Here is an 18,321-nt window from a genome sequence, read left to right on the forward strand (position 1 = left end):
TCTGTCGAAGTTTAAAACTTTTAGATCTGCCCAGGGCCACTCTGATCTGCCATAACCAATCGCTAGCGTTCGCCTTAGCCAACTCCTTCACCACGGAGCTAGCTGCCATAGCTGGAAAATCAAACATTTCCCGAACCTAGGGAGGAGGGCCACAACATCATGACCACCAACAAAACTCAACAAGGATTGTTCTTGCTCCGGTTTTAACTTATGGATATTCGGCAGCGTTGCCACAACCGCAGAATAGCTTTGCTCGCATCTTTCTCCGCCGCCATTACTGAACTACAACTCAAACTAGTGCACAACGTCATCGTTCTCAGCCACTCCCTCTGTTTGCTGATTGGACCTACAAAAAATGTGTTTCTGAAAACCGACTGATGCACTGAAATCCCAGACCTAGTACAGAAGCAAAATCCAAATTGAGCAGAAGTACGTAGGAGGGCAGAGCCAGGCTAGTTTTTCTGTGGGTTAAGTAAACATATTTCAACCAACGAGGTGTATCGCCACCACGGTACTGTCGGTTAGGCTATTCTAATGCTATACTTTCTGTCTATGACATTCTACATAGTTTTACTGAATTATATTAGCCTTTGTGTATTGGATGGTGTATATGTTGTTATATAATCTCAATGTGTATGTCCCTCAGTGCCCACCATAGGGTAACAAGCACAAGTAGAAACTGAATTTAAGTTGGTTTAAAAGTTTTTTCTAGCGTGCCTTTATTTTGAAGTGTCGTCAATTCGAACCAGGTGTTGCACCCGTGCCCCTTCAGAAGCGGTGTCCGCGGCTGCACTTCGTCTGCCCGGCGTGTGTGTATACAATATTTTGAAGTTTCACTCCTTTATTAAGCAGTTACAGTGGAGTCACCTATTCTGACAACTTACCCAATGTGCTGGTCCATTACATGTTTAGTTTCTTTTCTTTACATTAGAATATGATTATTTAAAATGTTAAATGTAGGTCTAGTGTAAGGTTTTAGGTAGGCCAAGGTGTAACTCTGAAATGTAACTCCTTACCACCGCGAATAATCATGCGGGCAGTTTCTGATCACAGCTCAAAACAACACAGCTTTCGGTGCAACACCGGAAGTACTCTCGGTTAGTGTTGCTACAAACAGAGTGGACACGTGTAGAGGATTTTGTAGCTTTTGAAGAGACATGGAAGTTGCTCAATTAAAAGAGGATTTTGATGAAAAATCCGTGTTTCATGTAAGTAACTTATTTTTTTTGTAATTCAAGTTTTTATTTAGGCTTTGGTGTTTGACATTACAACATTACACACTATACATTGTGAGACACTTCTTATTCTACACATTGCATGTAACATTGGTGACATAGAAAAACAAATGAAATAAAAATACAGTCCAAAGAAAGCCATTTGTTTAAGGGGACATGTTGATAGATACATAACTAGGAATACTATTCGTATAACAATTTTTGATATTGGGTACACTCAGAGGAAGGTGTTCAAGCTGCATGCTCGTCCGGAAGTGTAATGTGAGCCCAGAACGAGACCCATATTGGTATTCTGTTCCTATTTCTATTGTCCCTATTTCTATTGTCCATCCTGTTGAGCATAAGTTCGTATGAAGCTGTTTTTATCATAATGTTTACCCACTCTTTTATTTCAGGAGGTTTGGTTGTTTTCCACAGTTTAAGTATAGTCCTGGCAGCTGTTATCCCTGCCATGATTACAGAAAACGCTGTGCTTGATATGTTATGTATTTGGCTTCTGTCCACTAATAGGCATAATCTGGGAGATAGAGGTATGTCACTTCCCAGCCAGTTACTCAAATTGTCCACCACTATTTTACTACAACTCAAACTAGTGCACAACATCAACTTCATCGTTCTCAGCCACTCCCTCTGTTGGGTGATTGGACCACCAAAAATTAGACCTAGTACAGATTGAAAATTGAGCGGAAGTACGTAGGAGGGCAGAGCCAGGCTACAACCTACCACCTTAACTACAAAATGTTCTGCGGGAAACCCTGCACATTTGTTTATTTTTAGATATCAATATATTGAGGGGAACATTTTGACCAGATTTGAATATTGGGGAGATGTCCCCCCCCAATATATATTATGATTTCGACCTTGAAAACATACAAATATGGTTAAGTGCTGGAAAGACATGCAATTGATGTACATTGCTGATCACCACTTATCACCTAAATGTAATATTATAGCGTTTCCAGTTGCCACTTTGCTTTGATGACTGCCTCATTCTTCTGGGAATCCTTTCCATATGTTAGATTGTTCAAGCGGAAAGTGCCCTTTTAGCTAGCGGAGCTTTGGTGTGAGGTCGGCCACTGATTGGATTATTATATCCGGTATCCTGACAGATAGAGCTAGCGCTCAAGTAAGTAAGAGTTGACTAGTAGGGATCCATCCAAATGTAGGCCTGAGACCTACATAAGACCCATGTATACTTCTTGGATATGTGCAACTCTCTTTTTCTTATTCTACTTGTAGGACACTGATGAATCCAAGTACAATGAGTCCAGAGTGGTTAATGACAGAGGTGGTAATGATGGACGCCAAAAAGTATGTGCTACCCTCAAGCAACTGTCTGTGAGGCTAACTGACTGCAGGAAACTGCTGGGATCAAAAGACTGTATCTTTCTTGGTAAGGAAAATACAATTCTGTGTTAGAATCTTCTATGTTTTCTGTGTGCTACTGCTTTTCTGAAGCATTGTTGAATTAACATACATGTTGTATTTCTTATTCTTACAGAAGAGCGGCACAGCTACCATTCTACGAGATTAAACCATTCTTCATTAAGAGAAGAGAAGGCCCAATTTTGCTCAGAATGTGGGAGGAAGTTCTATTCACTGGCATACCTGGAAATGCATCAGCATGTACACAGAGGAGTGAAACCTAATCACTGTGCTGACTGTGGAAAGGGTTTTACATCAATGGCTGGATTAGTGTTACATCAGGGTGTACATTCTAGAAAGAAAGTCCATACCTGTTCTTACTGCAAGAAGACATTCTTTGGGCTAAGAGACTTGAAAACACACCAGTGGGCACACACTGTAGATCAACCATATCACTGCTCAGATTGTGGATTGGGTTTTAGTAAAATGAAGGATTTAAGCATGCATCTACCCAAACATAGTGTTGAGAAACCTTATCACTGTGAAGATTGTGGAAAAAACTTCTCTGCACTGACGGGATTAACCACTCACCAAAGGATACACAGCGGAGAGAAGCCTTATCATTGCACAGAGTGTGAAAAGGCTTTTGTGACTTCCTCTGCACTGTGTAGTCACCAAAGGACACATTCCAAGGAAAAATCTTTCCAGTGCACCGACTGTGGAAAGTTATTCAAGAGACCAGCTGAGCTGAAATCTCATCTGGTAATACATAGAGAAGATAGACCTTATCAATGTTCTGATTGTGGGAAAGATTTCAGGAGAATGTCTGGACTGAAACTTCATTGGAGAACACACACTGGTGAGAAACCTTATAGGTGTAAAGATTGTGGTAAGAAGTTTGCTCAACGGCCACATTTAAAAGCACACCAGGTAACACACACTGGAGAGAGGCCATTTTGTTGTGCTGATTGTGGCAAAGGCTTCACTCAGTCATCTCATCTAAGGAGCCATCAGAAGATGTATCATAAAGGAGAAAAACCCTTTATCTGCACAGACTGCGGAAAAAGCTTCACAATTCCTTATTACCTGAAAATGCATCGATTATCACATACAAAAGATAAACTGTACCCTTGCTCTTACTGTGAAAAGACGTTCTCTTATGACAATGCCCGAAGAGCACATGAACGCATACACACTGGAGAAAAGCCTTACAGTTGCAACATTTGTGGCAATAATTTCCGAACATCTGGATCCTTGTTGATACACACACGTCGACACACAGGAGAAAAGCCCTACTGCTGCATTACCTGTGGAAAGTCATACAGCACCGGACGCGCCCTACAATTGCATGAGATGAACCACACTGGAGAGAGACCGTTTGCCTGCGATTGTGGCAAAGCTTTCAAGTCACGGCCTGAGCTTGGTCAGCATATGAAACGGCATAAGCCTAACACTTAAGAATGAGAAAAGGTACCCAACAGAAAGACCAATGACTTTTATGGGAACACCTGGGGTAAAATAAGGAATCACAACTCTGTCTCCCTCTTGATATTGTTGGTGGGTTTTCATCACATGCTTTTGGTATAAAATGTACTGACTAAAATGTACTGTATGTATTAATTAAAGGTTCAGGCAGGAGGCCGAGAGCGTTTGTGTCGCACTGGCAATGCAGGAGCTGGGATCCCTGCTATATACCCCGCCCTATTAGGAGGGTGTGCCTGGCGCGTGATGACTACTTGCTAGTCGTGCTAGGTCTCTCGTCCCCTGCATGAACCTGCTTCGCTTGTTTTCACTGTTGAGTAAGTGCTAAACTGATATTTTTGTTAAATGTATTTTTTCAAATAGATGTATGAAAATATATATTTTGGGGGATCATAGATGATTATGCAAATTCAAACTAGAACAGTTCTTTGCTTGACCTTTAGTGAATGACAACTTTAGAGTTCCATGGGTTACAAACCACCACAATTATAAATGAATGCATTGATTGAATGGAGAAAGGCTACCTCCTAGTGGTTTAAACTCTGGACCCTTGGGCTTTACAGTGGTACCTGCAAAAATTAAGTTGGTTTGCACAACCCAGATTGACACTGAAAACAGGGCTCTCATTCACTGAACATACCTCAGAAGTAAGTAAGGTGGTGGAAACCCCCTCTACTAAACTGACCTTTATTTAGACAGGCCAGTGCTGAGTGCAACCCCCCTGTTAATGTCAAAGAGCTGTTAACACCAAGATTCGGAAGATTTTATGTAAATAAAATTTAAGAAATGCAATCTGCTTTTGACTAAATCTGCCATCCAATTATCTGAGCTTAATAGAATAGAATAGAAAAGCCTTTATTGTCATTGTATGTATACAACAAAATGTTGAGTGCGTCTCCTGTTGGTGTGACGAGGGACAACATATAACACAACAACAGCATATAACATATCAATACTACAACTATCCAAAAACAGTAGGAACAGCCCCCCACAAATATATATATACATAAGAGTAGAACAAAGTGTGGTGTCAGACTAAAGTACTTAAAAAAATACATCAATTAATACAGCTTTGTTTATGCACATGTGTAAGGTGACTGAGATGGTATGTGACTTGTAGTGAATAAAGTCCCTAGTGTTTAGTGCATGTCGGTATTTAGAGTTCTGATGGCTGTCGGCAAAAACTGTTCTTAAGACGTGTGGTCCTTGCTCTAAAGGATCTGTACCGTTTGCCTGAGGGCAGGAGAGTAAACAGGTGGTGGCCTGGGTGAGAGGAGTCTTTTAAGATGTCTTTTAAGATGTTAGCAGCCAGTGATTTTTTGTGCTGTGTTGATGACCCTTTGGAGGGCTTTCTTGTCTGCTGCAGTGCAACTGGAGTACCACGCCGAGATGCAATAGGTTGGTACACTTTTGATAGTGGTGCGGTAGAAGGCCACCATCAGTTTACACTCCAGGTTGTTTTTCCTGAGTACTGTCAGGAAGTGTAGTCACTGCTGTGCCTTTTTTTACTGTCTCTGAGGTGTTGATAGACCATTAGAGGTCATTTGATAAAATAGCTCCTAGGAATTTGAAGGTGTGGACCTTCTCCACACAGTCTCCGTTGATGTAGAGTGGGCGTAGACTAATGGTAGACTAATGGGCGTAGACTAATGGGCGTAGACTACAGGTGCATCAATGTGCAAATTCTTTCACAAAAACAAACACCCAAATAATTTCTGTAGGACATTGAGTGCATTTCCTTTCTGCTTGGATGTTTATGATTGGATAAAAAAAACACAAAGTGTAGTGCAGACTCAAATTTGAGAGTTGTTTTATACATATCAGACGGAAGAACGTTGTACAGGTATTTTAGGGCACCAATCGCATTTAAGAAGATAAGCAGTAATCGTATTCAACACTTGTTTGCATGTTTGTCTTTGACCCCTCAGTATCACTCAACTTCTGTACTATAGCTGGATCTTCCATATGAAACTGCATTTCAAATGATCTTGGGGACGATTTAGAACAGATTACTTTCCATTGCTCTTGGACAATGAGGAATACTTAATTGATTTATTATAGTTCAATTGAATTGAAACCGTTCCAAGTGATTTGAAAAAAAGTATGGAACCAAAACTTATGTCTTCTCGTTGGCGTGTAAAGGTTTCTATTTTTAGCAAAGGCAATAAGTCATCAGATATCCTTGTTGTCAGGGTTGGTGTTAATTGTCACGACAGTCTGCACTTTTATTATGAAAAGTTTGAAGTACGCAGATAACGTTGATGTATCACGTGATTGTTTCATAAATATTTTTTAAAAATGGCGCTACCCTATATCAGTCGTGTGATTCTTAGACACACAATTAAAATAAAACAACTTTTTCCGGCTAGCAGACACAGTTTGTCAATTGATAGTCTAATTCGTGCAAGGGTACAATCGATGCAATATCAGCATTCTGTAACATCTAATTTAAGTGAGCAGTACAGCTCTGTATTGGGAAGGTCAATGCATGGCAGTGAACAAAATGGTACTAGGAATCGTGCAAATTGCTGGACTTATGGAATCTGGAGTGTAATGGGTACATCTTTAGTTTTGGCTTAACGTAGGATATATTACACTATTTGATGGGCTGAGCCTCGACATAATTAAAGCGATCCTTGGCCATTGAGTAGCTACTTCTGAAAATATGTTATTTGTTTCAGGGACTATCAATTAATTGACATTCATTCCGAAACGTATCAAAATAATAGTAATAGTAAAAATATCCGTCTAGTAAGTGATAGCCTAACCAGACTTCTTCTCTTCAGCATTTTCGCTCTTCGGTCAAACTGAGGAGGATACCAGAGATGAAGCCCAGAAGAAAGAGGATGAGATCATCTTACTTTTGAAAAAAGCCAAAGTAAGCACCAGTGAGACTGATAAAGAATACAATTCCCTTGCATTAAAGTTGTCCGTTTTTAGGTAGATAATGTTTCTCATCTTTTGTGTCCACTTTCACATTCACACTACCAGCTCAGTATGAAGAGGGGTCAACTTCATGTAGCCTCTGGGTTCCTTCATCAGGCAATAGCATTGGCTCATAAGACCCACAACACGCAAGCCATTATCTATACCTACAGCCTGGTAAGTGTGAATGACAAACAACTTCATTCAAAATATTGTAGCGGGGTTTGCTCGTCTTAAGATCGAAGTACTTAATGTATAATAAAGTCTCGGGGCACTACCCTAATATTGGTTTAGGACATTAGGGAATCCTATATTTAATATGTAATAATCAGTCTAATCTTAAGTAGTGAATTATATGAAGGTAGAGCAGATCAGATAATGTGAGAGATACGCGAGTATTATACACAAGGATTTATTTAAGAAAATGTAATAGAAACAAACAAATACCAGATCAGTTATGTGTTAGTTTGGCCAGAGTAGTACAGTAGACCTATTCTAATGAGGGCAAGCTACACGATGGCTGTGTAGAGCGCGTGTGGAGGGTGAAGAGAGAGAGAGTGAGAAAGAGGTAGAGATGGAGAGGTAGGCCTCTGTAGTAACAATGGACGATCAATTGCAACTGACCTAAAGATGGTTAGGTTAAATAATTTGTAAAATACAATCAAACATCAACAATTAAATCACAACATGCCAATATGTCACAAGTAAGAAATATTGCAAATTGCAGTTACTTTGTCGGTTTAAAGAAAGGAGTCAATGGTTCGTTATGTCCAATGAATAGAAAACAGAATCTCTCGTCAGGTTCCGGGCGCTCAGTGAATGTGCAGGTTGAATGGAATAGGTTAGAGAGTGACGCATTCACCTGGGGTGATTGTACATTTGGGGGTTTTATACTCCAAAGAACAGGGGTTTATCCATGTGAAGGTGACCTCTCATTGGTCAGTAACTCCCCACCTGGGCATCGTCCTGAGATCTGCCCAGAGGTGTGAAGTGAATTTTAGCTTTTAGTTCGGTTATCTCAAATGTCCATGGAATGCTTAAATTTCAGAATATAACAATACGACATTCATAACGGTTTTGTTAGTTTGACACAGTTACTTTTATATCAAGATTGACTGACTGAACTATACCTAAAGGGAACTTATAATCAAACATCAATTAAACAACGTTCTTAGTGAATGAGAAAAACACATTATAACACATTGACTACTGTCAGGGCCGTCGTTTAGGGGTGAAAGGTGATGACAATTCTAGGGGCCCACAGCTCAGGGGGGGCCCACAAAAAACCCAGTAGCCTATTATGTAGGCTTCCCTTTCTCTGACTACATTATTATGCCTAGGCCTAACTAATACTCATACTAATGCATCAGAGTTAAAACAAAGCCACAAAATCAAGCAAAATTGAACAAAAAAAAGGTTATATTTTGCGAGCAATCACACCTTCTTAAAAAATTTTGGGTCCATGGTTCGCTCCTCTTTTGAAAATGTGCACGTAACGTTATTGGTCAATAACGTTATTGGTGCTACCTACCGTAACATGAGCGTAATGAGCTGCATTGTTTCCATGACTACAACATAGCTCAATCCCTGCAATCGATCAATTAACCTCTTGTTAACTGTTTTTGTCTACAGATGGCAAACCTGGCCTATGTCCAAGGTCAATTGGACAACGTGAGTGCAGGTTGTCCCAATAGTCTGTGTTTATACTCAGTACTTCTCCTCATGTTAGTTTTCCCCACATGTATAGCTTAATGGTTTTGCCTGTTGTCGCACTTTTTCCCTATAAACACCCTATCACCTTATGGATGTCTTTTTGGTGCTGTATGTGAACTGTGTGTGTTCTTCTTTCCAGGCAGAAAAACTCTTCAAAGCAGCCATGAGTTTCATGCTATCTGGAGGAACACCACAGGTGAGTTACTCATCTGCTTAATGGCCTGGGTGCCTTTGTGGTCCGACCACCTGTCTTACAGAAGAAACTTATTGTTATATCAATAATCTTTTTTTTATTGTCGGTTCCCTATTTATAACCATAGGATGACAATGCAGTCGTTGAGATGTCTTTGAAGCTTGCTACCATATATGCTGGCCAAAATAAGTAAGTGTATTTTAATGGAATTGTCATAGTCAGAGGTGACAGAAAATGCTTGGCCATTTTAATCTTCTTTGAAAGATGAAATCTGTTACACAATTATTAACAGCGCTGACATCCTTACATTTAAAATATGATGTTAATATATTGAATTAAGAGGGATAAAACCTAATGGAAACCCGAATGTAAGTTAAAAAGAGCGTAAAGGAAATTGGAATTATTTGAATGGTGACAAGTATCGCTGTGTTTATCATCAACATTTTGTTGTCCCACACAAATAACAAAGTTATTCCTCTTGTAACACAATATGAACATTGTTTCCTGACTTTTATGGCATCTGTTTTCTTGTCTCCTCCAAGGAAGGAGTTGGCAGAGCATGGGTTTCAGTTCTGCACTGAATCTCTTGAAGCCAAGCTGGAGAAGAAGGAAACCTCCACAGAGGAGCAATCAGAAGAACAAGCAGGTCAGTTCAAGATCTCTCTTGGAATGAATAAAAATGAATTGAAAACAGGATTGATCCACACATTATAACCATAATGACACAAACCTGTTCTATTAAGCTTTGATTTCGACCTTGCACATACAACCACTTCACCAATGGGTCTCACTCTTTTCCAGAGGAGGCAAAGAAGCACCGCAAGGAGACACGTCTGTTGCTGGGCCTTTGCCTTGACTCCAGAGCTCGGTACATGGCTGTCACGCAGCGCCCGAGCCAGGCCACCAGGGACTACCAGAGCGCCCTAAAGATCTGCCAGGAGGAGCAGGGGGAGACCCATCCGCAAGTATGTCCTAGCTCCACAATGTGTTCACTTTTAAAGCCTTCCTAGTTTCCTTCCTTTGAGTTCCGATTTCACCAATCCAGTTTGGAAAATGTAAAGTATCTGTATAACAACTTGAACTTGACTTTATGAACTGTAAGCACTAAAGTGATATCCTCAGGTATCATGTTCAACATTTTGTGCCTTTTTATTTTCAGTCCATTGTGCTTCTGAGCGACCTGGCCACAATTCTAGATCAACAGGGGCGGTACGATGAGGCCCTTCCTCTGGTGAAGAAGGCAGTGGATCTGAGCAGGGCTGCCGGCCATCCAGACCAGCACGTTTTGATGGGAAACATGGCCGGCATCCTGCTACACCAAGGTAATGAGGAGCAGTGACTAGGAACTCTGCAAACCCTTGTCCGAGGGGTCTACGTCATATTGCTTTGGTATTCTGCCGATATCAAGTGATCGGAAACTGTTTTGCTCAGCAAATGTATCTACTGTCGATAGACAGGAAAAGGTTGTTGCTCATGGTGAGCAGTTATTTGCTGCTCATGGTGAGCAGTTATTTGCTGCATGCTGTTATAGTATTTTTTAAATTTGTTGTTTCACAGTATGACTCCATGGCAATGCATAGTTGTCTAATTATTAACCAATTATTAGCTGTGTCTCATCCTTTCTGGTTGTTCGGTTCTATATTTTGTAAGTTTCCTTAAGATTTCAATCACAACTATTGCTTATTTGTTCTAGCTCATCTCTTGTTTTTGTTGGAAACAGGTCATTTGGATGAGTCAGTCCATCTCTATAAAGAGGCTCTGACTTTGGCCCTGTCTGTGGGAGATGAAGAGGCTGTGGAGCAGATCCTGGCAGGGCTAAAAGAGGTAGACAAAAAGAGGAATGAACCTAAGGAAGCTCAAGAGTGAAAGAGACAAAATACTGGGACCTCAAATTAAGATCAACCCTCAAGCCATTTAGTTGTTTTGCTGATTTGATTCAGTCAAATTAAACAGAGCAAGAAACATTATTGAGGCTCTCCCATAAGAAAATGTAATATCTATTCTGTATGTCAAATAAATGGAGAGGCATGGGAAGGGATTCCCAATGTGTCAGAAAGTCTGTCCTGTTTACAAACGAGACAGGTTCATCCCCTCACTTGCCATTTTGTCAGACTCTCATACATGGTGTACTTGACTGTAACAACACTGTAATCCCTGCATACTAAACTGTGACCCTTTTCACAAGAAGAACCAGGATTCTCTCCGTTGTATTTAAAGTGGCTTTAACCAGTGTCATACCTAATCATTTTAAACGGGCACAGGCATTATGGTAACGTAACCGTTGAAAATAAAAGTTTTCCAGACTACAACAGTTTGGGCACTGGCAGCATCCAATTTTTTGGGGGGAATAGAGCCCTTTATAATCCTTTTTAATTTACATAGTTCTAGTTCCCAGGCAGAGCTTGTGTACCAGAAAACAAGCTTGCGTACAGTGGCAGCTCATGCACCTTAAGAGATCACAGTAGAACAGAGGTTTGTGGTCATCTTAGCACAGTGCAACTCCTTCCTTTCCTTCTTTCATTCCTTCTGTAATCACAGTCCATCTTATTGTTGTAATGTTAAGTAATTGCCTACTTAAGATGAGGGAAGGAATGTTATCTGTTTGCTGAAATTACAGTAAAGAATGTTTTGAAACATTCACATTGACTATGTATTTTTGTGGACTCTAACAAGGCAGCTTAAAAAAGTGAAAATGTACAGAACAAAATGTAATGTAAAGCAAAACTATTTACCCATACATTTCATTAGCCTTTAGATGAGAACATTATTTTTACTCCTTACAACTGATCATAAAAAATAAAATCTAATTTGGAGTAAAAATAAAAATGTATGAATAACTTTTAAAGCGTAGTTATGTACAAAATGAGCAGTACTAGCACAAATACTAGATTGTTTGAAGAAGATATCAAAACACCCTTCTCCAGATTCACTGGTTGCCAGGGATGTTGGGCTGATTGCTTTCTTTACAGAAGAGAACACACTAGAAGCAATGCCATGTAAATGCAGTGTTTGTTATTATGACGTTTGATTCATGTTTTCATAGTTAAGACTTAAAAAACAAAGTTGGCATAAACATAGCTTGTTTAGTGTTAAGGGGATCTTAGAGCGTGTTTTAAGGTATAATGCATCTTATGCAGACTAGACACAACCAACTTTATCCCATTACGATACTCAGTGACACAATACTTGACAACCATAAACACAATTTCAGTTAACATTTTCATCTACATAAAAGGACGTTATTACACTACATATAATTCTGTGATAGTACTATATTGGAGCTGTGCATTAAACTGGGCATTCAGCCACCTAACCAGCATATTTGAAGGGACTGAATGTCAACATTTGTTCACCTCAACCTCAACAAAAGTAAACTATAACTTTTTTGTTTAAAGCACGCTACACCTGTGGGAGCTTAAGCTCTGTTTCCATACACTGTCTTTAACTACCACAAAACATCAATTTTAAGTGAGACCATTGTCCACTGTGAGAAAGAAATTCATAACATGTTCATCTTTCCCACAGATTTATCTATATGTGCTTAATCACTGTTTACCTCAATTTGTTTCAGGTGTGTGTGTGTGTGTGTGTGTGTGTGTGTGTACATATGCAGTACTTTTGAACCTGTGTGTATTAGTGTGGGGTTTGACATTAGATAGTTTACCTTTTTGCTCTGAAATGTAGGATCATTGGAGGAGAACTCCTTTTGTCTGTCATTATTATCAGTCTGGTTTATTGTAGTAATACTAACAAATATGTTGGGGCATAATGCTTTTAGTGTGTCCAATTATCTTTCTTATAAAGTAATGAGCACATTAAGCATTATTTTGTAGTACTCAAATATAGTTAATACTTTGAGGACATGTCCAAATGGAAGGCATAACATCCTGTGTATTACTGAATGTTGTATTTTATGCTGACCATACATTGTACCTTTTTAATCAGTCTGATACAGTTACAGACTGTACCAAAACCCCTTGAACACATTTAGTCATTATAAGTTTTATTGATTATAATTGTATGGTCTAAACAAAGTATGTTTGCAACTGTAAACATACATTGCGTAACAGTTTGGCTTTATGACACTGGCACTGTGCACACAATTTGCTCTAACTTTGTCCGTACTGTACCTGTGAATTATAACTATGTCTATTCCCATGGATAATAGCTGTTATGCTGTTTTTAGTTGTTCTTTAAAGGCGGTCAATATTAATTACATAGAACACACAGACTCGCTGAATTCGTCCCTATAAAAGAGCCCTCTGTAGAGAGGATCATACTGGAGGGCTGTAGGTATACTGCTGGACAGCAGCAGACAAATGCATCTGGAGGAGTCAGCAACCCAAACATTTCAAGAGAGAAGGTAGGTCAATGCATCTTGATGTCCTTTTCAAATGAATTCAGTTTCCTTTGGAAATGTCCTTTCTGTTTGTTATGAGTGCTTAATTTGATGTTTGCTCTTCCAGATACTTTTTGTGTCAGCTGCGATTGTAATTTTTACAAATACCTAAATCCATCAGTTTTGGTAATCTAATAATTAAATGGATCAGATTGTCTCAGAAAGTAATATTTATTTAGGTGATTACCATTATATGTTCTTTTGTTCTAAACCTCAGATTACCTTCTATTTGGCCACAAGAGCATTAAGGCTGAGCACATATGTTGGTTGATTAGGCTTGGGTCATAGTTGCATTATAGTTCATCCCAAAGGGTTGAGGTTGGGTCTCTGTGAGCCAGTCTAGTTTTTTACACCAATCTTGACAAATGATTTCTATGTGGACCATGATTCTTGCATGCGTGCTATTACCATATTGACAAAGAAAGGGCCTTCCCAAAACTATTGCAGCAGAGTTGACAGTTTTTTCCAGAATAAACCTTTTGCACAGTTGGTCTTGGTGAGTCTTCCTAGTCTCAGGACAGATAGGTGATCAATATGAGTTGACTAATTCATGAGAATATCATGGTTTGGAATGGTTCCATACCCTTTTGACCCATGGGCCAACAATTGTTAGACTGTTGGTTGAGTCCTACTCAGGAATATAGCTCCTATTCTGGGAATGATTACTTTAATTTAAACTTTAATGATGAAGAATTACTATTTGTTGTACATCTTCTTGTATTGATGGACAAGTATTGTCCACTCAGCTGGTCCCTCATCACCACTGTCCTATCCTGGTCTTCAGACTTCAGAATGACCTGTAATGCCTTAGCCTCCAATGACTGTTCCTCTGCTGTATTGATATTGCTTGTTAGCTCATTCCAACATCACCTGGAATAGGTAGCTTAATATTGCTTCTTCTAGAACAATACACTGTTGAAGAACATCAATTCATCATGAATTCAGCAGTTTAAAAAAATAGGCCCTTGTCCAATCATGAACCTTTTTAACCGTCTAAAAAAATATATATGTTAATGATGTTATGGAGGTTTTTGACTAATTACATGCTTCCTGGCCAGCAATTATAAACTAATCACATTACAGTACTGGGAAACTGCGCCTTGGTCATGAGTGCCATCTTGTGGAGTACCACGTGCTCACCATCCTGTCTATCACCATGGAAACCTCTTAGCTTCTTGATCACTGGTTTTGATCACTTTGGTGTCTGTTTCACTGGGGCAAGTAGACACATTTCCTCAATGTCAAATGTGTTGCTGTGTGTGCAATGACATAGCCTCTTATAGTCAAGACTCCATATGATTGTGGGAATGAGGCAAAGAGTGATATCAGAGCTCTTTGTTGATGAGAAATTAGTCAGTTGGTATGGTAGCTTGTTAGAATAGTTAACAATCGTTGAGAAATGTCACATGATAAGCAACATGTGCAATGCCAAGTGCGAGTGCGTGTTACTGGGAATCTCCCACTACACCATATTCAATGATATGTCTGTTCCGTGCATGTTTACATGTGAATACAAGTGTGTGATTTATTGCTGCGTCATCTTCCCGGTCACATGCTTGCTAGGAAACCAATCCGAGAAGGGGGATGGAACTTGGGGGAGGGACTGAAATATGAGTTGAACTTTAGTAATATAAGTTGATGCTGAAAAGAGAGAAAGCAGAATGTGTGTGTGTGTGCATATGGACAAGTGTGAGGTTTTTAGAACCAGGGAAAGAGTTCAACACAGTTTAACAGTCTATCCCATTCTCAGTGTATCTGTGTATCACTCCCTCTCTCCTCATACCTCTCATCTATTTCCTTCTCGCTGTTTCATTCACGCACTTCCTCTCCTCTTCTCCCTTTCTCCTTGCCTTTTAATTCACATCAAGTTCTTACTGTGCACTACGATGTCTGCTGTTGCTGCAAGCTCTCCACGGTAAGCATGCTGAGGTAAGCTCTGTCGCTTTCTTCCTTCCTCACACACATGCACAGACACACATACACACATTGACTCCAGTCACCTTGAATTGTGTCGCTGACTCCAAGCTCACAGGCAAGGACTTAAATTTCCCATTGTCACAGTCATAATGCTTTGTGTTTTGGGGTTGTCACTGCAGTCCATCACATATTTATAGCTACTAGCACTTGGCCAAAAAATAGGGATGCCATTATCTTTTGTTGAATTCTATTCAAACATTCACCTTTGTATGTGGATATGTTTATGATCGATAAGACAAGTGATCATTATTGAGTTGCTATTTTTTTTAACTAAGGTGACACAATTGTCTTTGGCAACTTTTGAAATGTTTAAGTTTGCAGACACAGTCATAGTTGTCTAACAGTGTCATTGGTTTGCATCTGAAACTTTAGACAGACAGAATGTAAACGAATGACCACAGTGATGGGTCCCTTGTCATGAATGCTGAAAGGGTAAGTTCTTCACTTTCAGTAATGTGTGGACATATTTACATAAGAGGGAAGATAACTTATGACTACCTGTCAATTTAGCATATTTCCATATCATATTTATACCTTATAAAAACATCACATCAAAACCAGTAATTTTCAACAGTATACTGTATGCTGTGCAGCTGTAAACAGTATGAACAACATTCATTCCATGTATTTGAACGACATACTATTTTAATGCAAGCTTTGTGTGGGCTTCCATGAGAGTTATAAACTCACAAGAGATGGATAGCATCCATTACCATTTTGAGTGGCTTACATGTTCATTTCAGCGCCTCTCCAACTCTACTCTAACTGCTTTGTAGGAGTTACACGGCATGCTACGCTAACCTCTGAGAACAAGTTTTTTGATTATTGTTTTCTTTGGCACAGTGATCCATTCATCAATTCCCAGACTAGATAGCATGACTGAACGTTTTTTCTGTGTGAATTATTTGTTTCACAACTGCTTATAGTAATCAGCATAATTAACTGTTCAAAATCTATTCAAACAGCTAATTTGTCCCCCCAAAAAACTGCAGTGTCAATTGTGTATGCCTTTGTTTAGTGTCTGGATAAAACTGTGTCATCAGTTGTGGACCCCTGTTCTAAAACAAATATTCTACTTTAAATGACCAGGCTCCGTCACAAGCATTCTTAATCCTTTAATCAATCAAATACTATTTTGTAGGTGTCTTCTGTGGAGTGTTTTCACAACTATATATTTAGGATGTTTATATTCACATTAGGATTTGCATTTGTGGGTCTGGTGCTGGGTTTCTGATTATCAAATGTGTTCTGTAGCTGAGTCACTGTCCTCTTTCACCTTGAGCCAGACTGATCTGAGAGAAGTGTACTGACCATTGGAATGCCTGTAAAATACTTATGTTTCATGCATCTCCATCTAGCATGATTTATACAATTCAAACGGAAAACATAATATGAGAAAAAAAAGACATTAGCTGTAATTTGGACCTTAAAAATGTGTATACATATAATTAGATCCCTAAAATAGTTTTTTAAACATCTTCATTCTCCAGCAGCCTCTTGGGCATCTGACAGACAAAACTGTCTGCTACCATGGAATATTACTCAAAGGGTACAAGACATTCCCATGACCTTACAGTCAGAGAGACCAATCCTTCATTGTGTTTCACTGGTTTACCATGAACTACAAGGCAATGTTTTCTATAAATGACATGTGTACATGAGCTCTCTGGTCACTATTACACTTAAATTGGGTAATCTTTTCTCAAAAACATTTTCTACATCATAATCCCCATTGCATAACACTGACTACCAGACATATTAGTGACTGGCTGGCAGATTGTGAATGCCCACTCATGGTTGATCTTAACATCCCGTAAAACAACAGTCAAAAGATTTTGGAATCTCCCTCATGATCCCACTTACTGATCTGTTTCTAGCTCCTGCTTTAACTGGAGTGTTTTGTGTCTTTGTTTTGACTTTGATATGATCACAGATGTATTAAGTTGTGTGGTGTGAGAGAAGGTCACACAGGAACACTCACAAATTAACTCAAAAACATATATTTGTAATGCATAAAAAATCTAAACGGGTTCCATACACCTCATCCTCAAGAAGTATGTCCACAAAAGGCCCAAAAATCTAAAGCAGAACTGAATCCTTGACCCTTTACAGAATCACTGACTGTACAGTACTTAATGTTTGTCCTATATATTAGAAAAAGTGAAATCCATTTTTATAGTCTTCAACTCGATCTTTTCTTTTCCCTAATGAAATTAAGGCTGTGCCAAATCTAATAGTTGAATCATGGACAGATTGAAATTGAGCACTAAGCATGTACACACAGACACAAGTCAACTCACGTACCTGATGGATGAAGTGAGTTCAGACAATTAAATAGAGAAAATAATAGTAATATTTTTAAGAAGCCTACCATCATAATTTGTAAAATAAAATGGTGTATTGGGTAAATGTTAAATTGAGATAAGGCTTGTTAAAAACGTGGGGCAATGGCTAGACTATGATCACAGACAGTTCTACATTCATAGAAATGCCAAGAACAATGTAGAGAAGGAGTAATATGTTTTCATTTAGAAGAGAAGAAGATTAATTGAGTCTTCAAACAAAAGAATCATGTAGTGAAACAGTTTTGCTGATTCATTCTGAATGAGCACATCAAATAAACACACATTTTAAAAATAACAATAGAAACATTAACTACAACTCATTACATTTATTCACTGCTAAAGATCCTCTGTCTGTTCATCTCAAATATCATAACATTCTTGGAAGACAGGAATTGTCACATGATACCTTTAACAATCCTCCTCATCACCATTTCTCTTTGTGTCTGTACTTTCTATGCAGCTTTGACATTGCACCAGCGACCTTGTTGGTGTAAACCACACTGACAGTTCTGCACTGATGGGGAGGAGGAAATATCCTTTATCACATGTGCACTAGGGTACATATTTTATGGCTACATCCGACTGTCTACGTAACTGTAAATGAACAATATGCCATGATGCTTAAACTGAAAATCATGTTCCCTTGTGTCCTCACCTAGGATTTTGAACACAGTGGCTTATTGCCAA

General features: G+C 39.1%; 2 protein-coding genes across 3 annotated transcripts; both read left to right on the plus strand.

Annotated features, from left to right (window-relative positions):
- The first annotated feature begins 566 nt into the window (after window positions 1-566).
- Window positions 567-4,874, plus strand: LOC146271126 (uncharacterized). The gene is made up of 3 exons (XM_084707618.1): window positions 567-1,208; window positions 2,475-2,628; window positions 2,737-4,874. The coding sequence occupies exons 1-3, from the start codon at window positions 1,158-1,160 to the stop codon at window positions 4,056-4,058; spliced, it is 1,527 nt and encodes a 508-aa protein (XP_084563744.1). The 5' UTR covers window positions 567-1,157; the 3' UTR covers window positions 4,059-4,874.
- Window positions 4,269-11,103, plus strand: ttc19 (tetratricopeptide repeat domain 19). Of its 2 annotated transcripts, none has more exons than XM_084707621.1 (10): window positions 4,269-4,399; window positions 6,869-6,960; window positions 7,074-7,184; window positions 8,640-8,678; window positions 8,860-8,916; window positions 9,041-9,102; window positions 9,456-9,559; window positions 9,715-9,878; window positions 10,073-10,235; window positions 10,634-11,103. In XM_084707621.1, the coding sequence occupies exons 1-10, from the start codon at window positions 4,369-4,371 to the stop codon at window positions 10,777-10,779; spliced, it is 969 nt and encodes a 322-aa protein (XP_084563747.1). In that variant the 5' UTR covers window positions 4,269-4,368; the 3' UTR covers window positions 10,780-11,103. The 2 variants fall into 2 exon arrangements, with proteins under 2 accessions (XP_084563747.1, XP_084563746.1); XM_084707620.1 differs by lacking the exon at window positions 4,269-4,399 and adding an exon at window positions 4,999-6,639.
- The last annotated feature ends 7,218 nt before the right edge of the window (window positions 11,104-18,321 follow it).

The sequence above is a fragment of the Hypomesus nipponensis genome, chromosome 10, assembly GCF_054491055.1.
Source record: "Hypomesus nipponensis isolate SF chromosome 10, ASM5449105v1, whole genome shotgun sequence".
NCBI lineage: Eukaryota > Metazoa > Chordata > Actinopteri > Osmeriformes > Osmeridae > Hypomesus > Hypomesus nipponensis.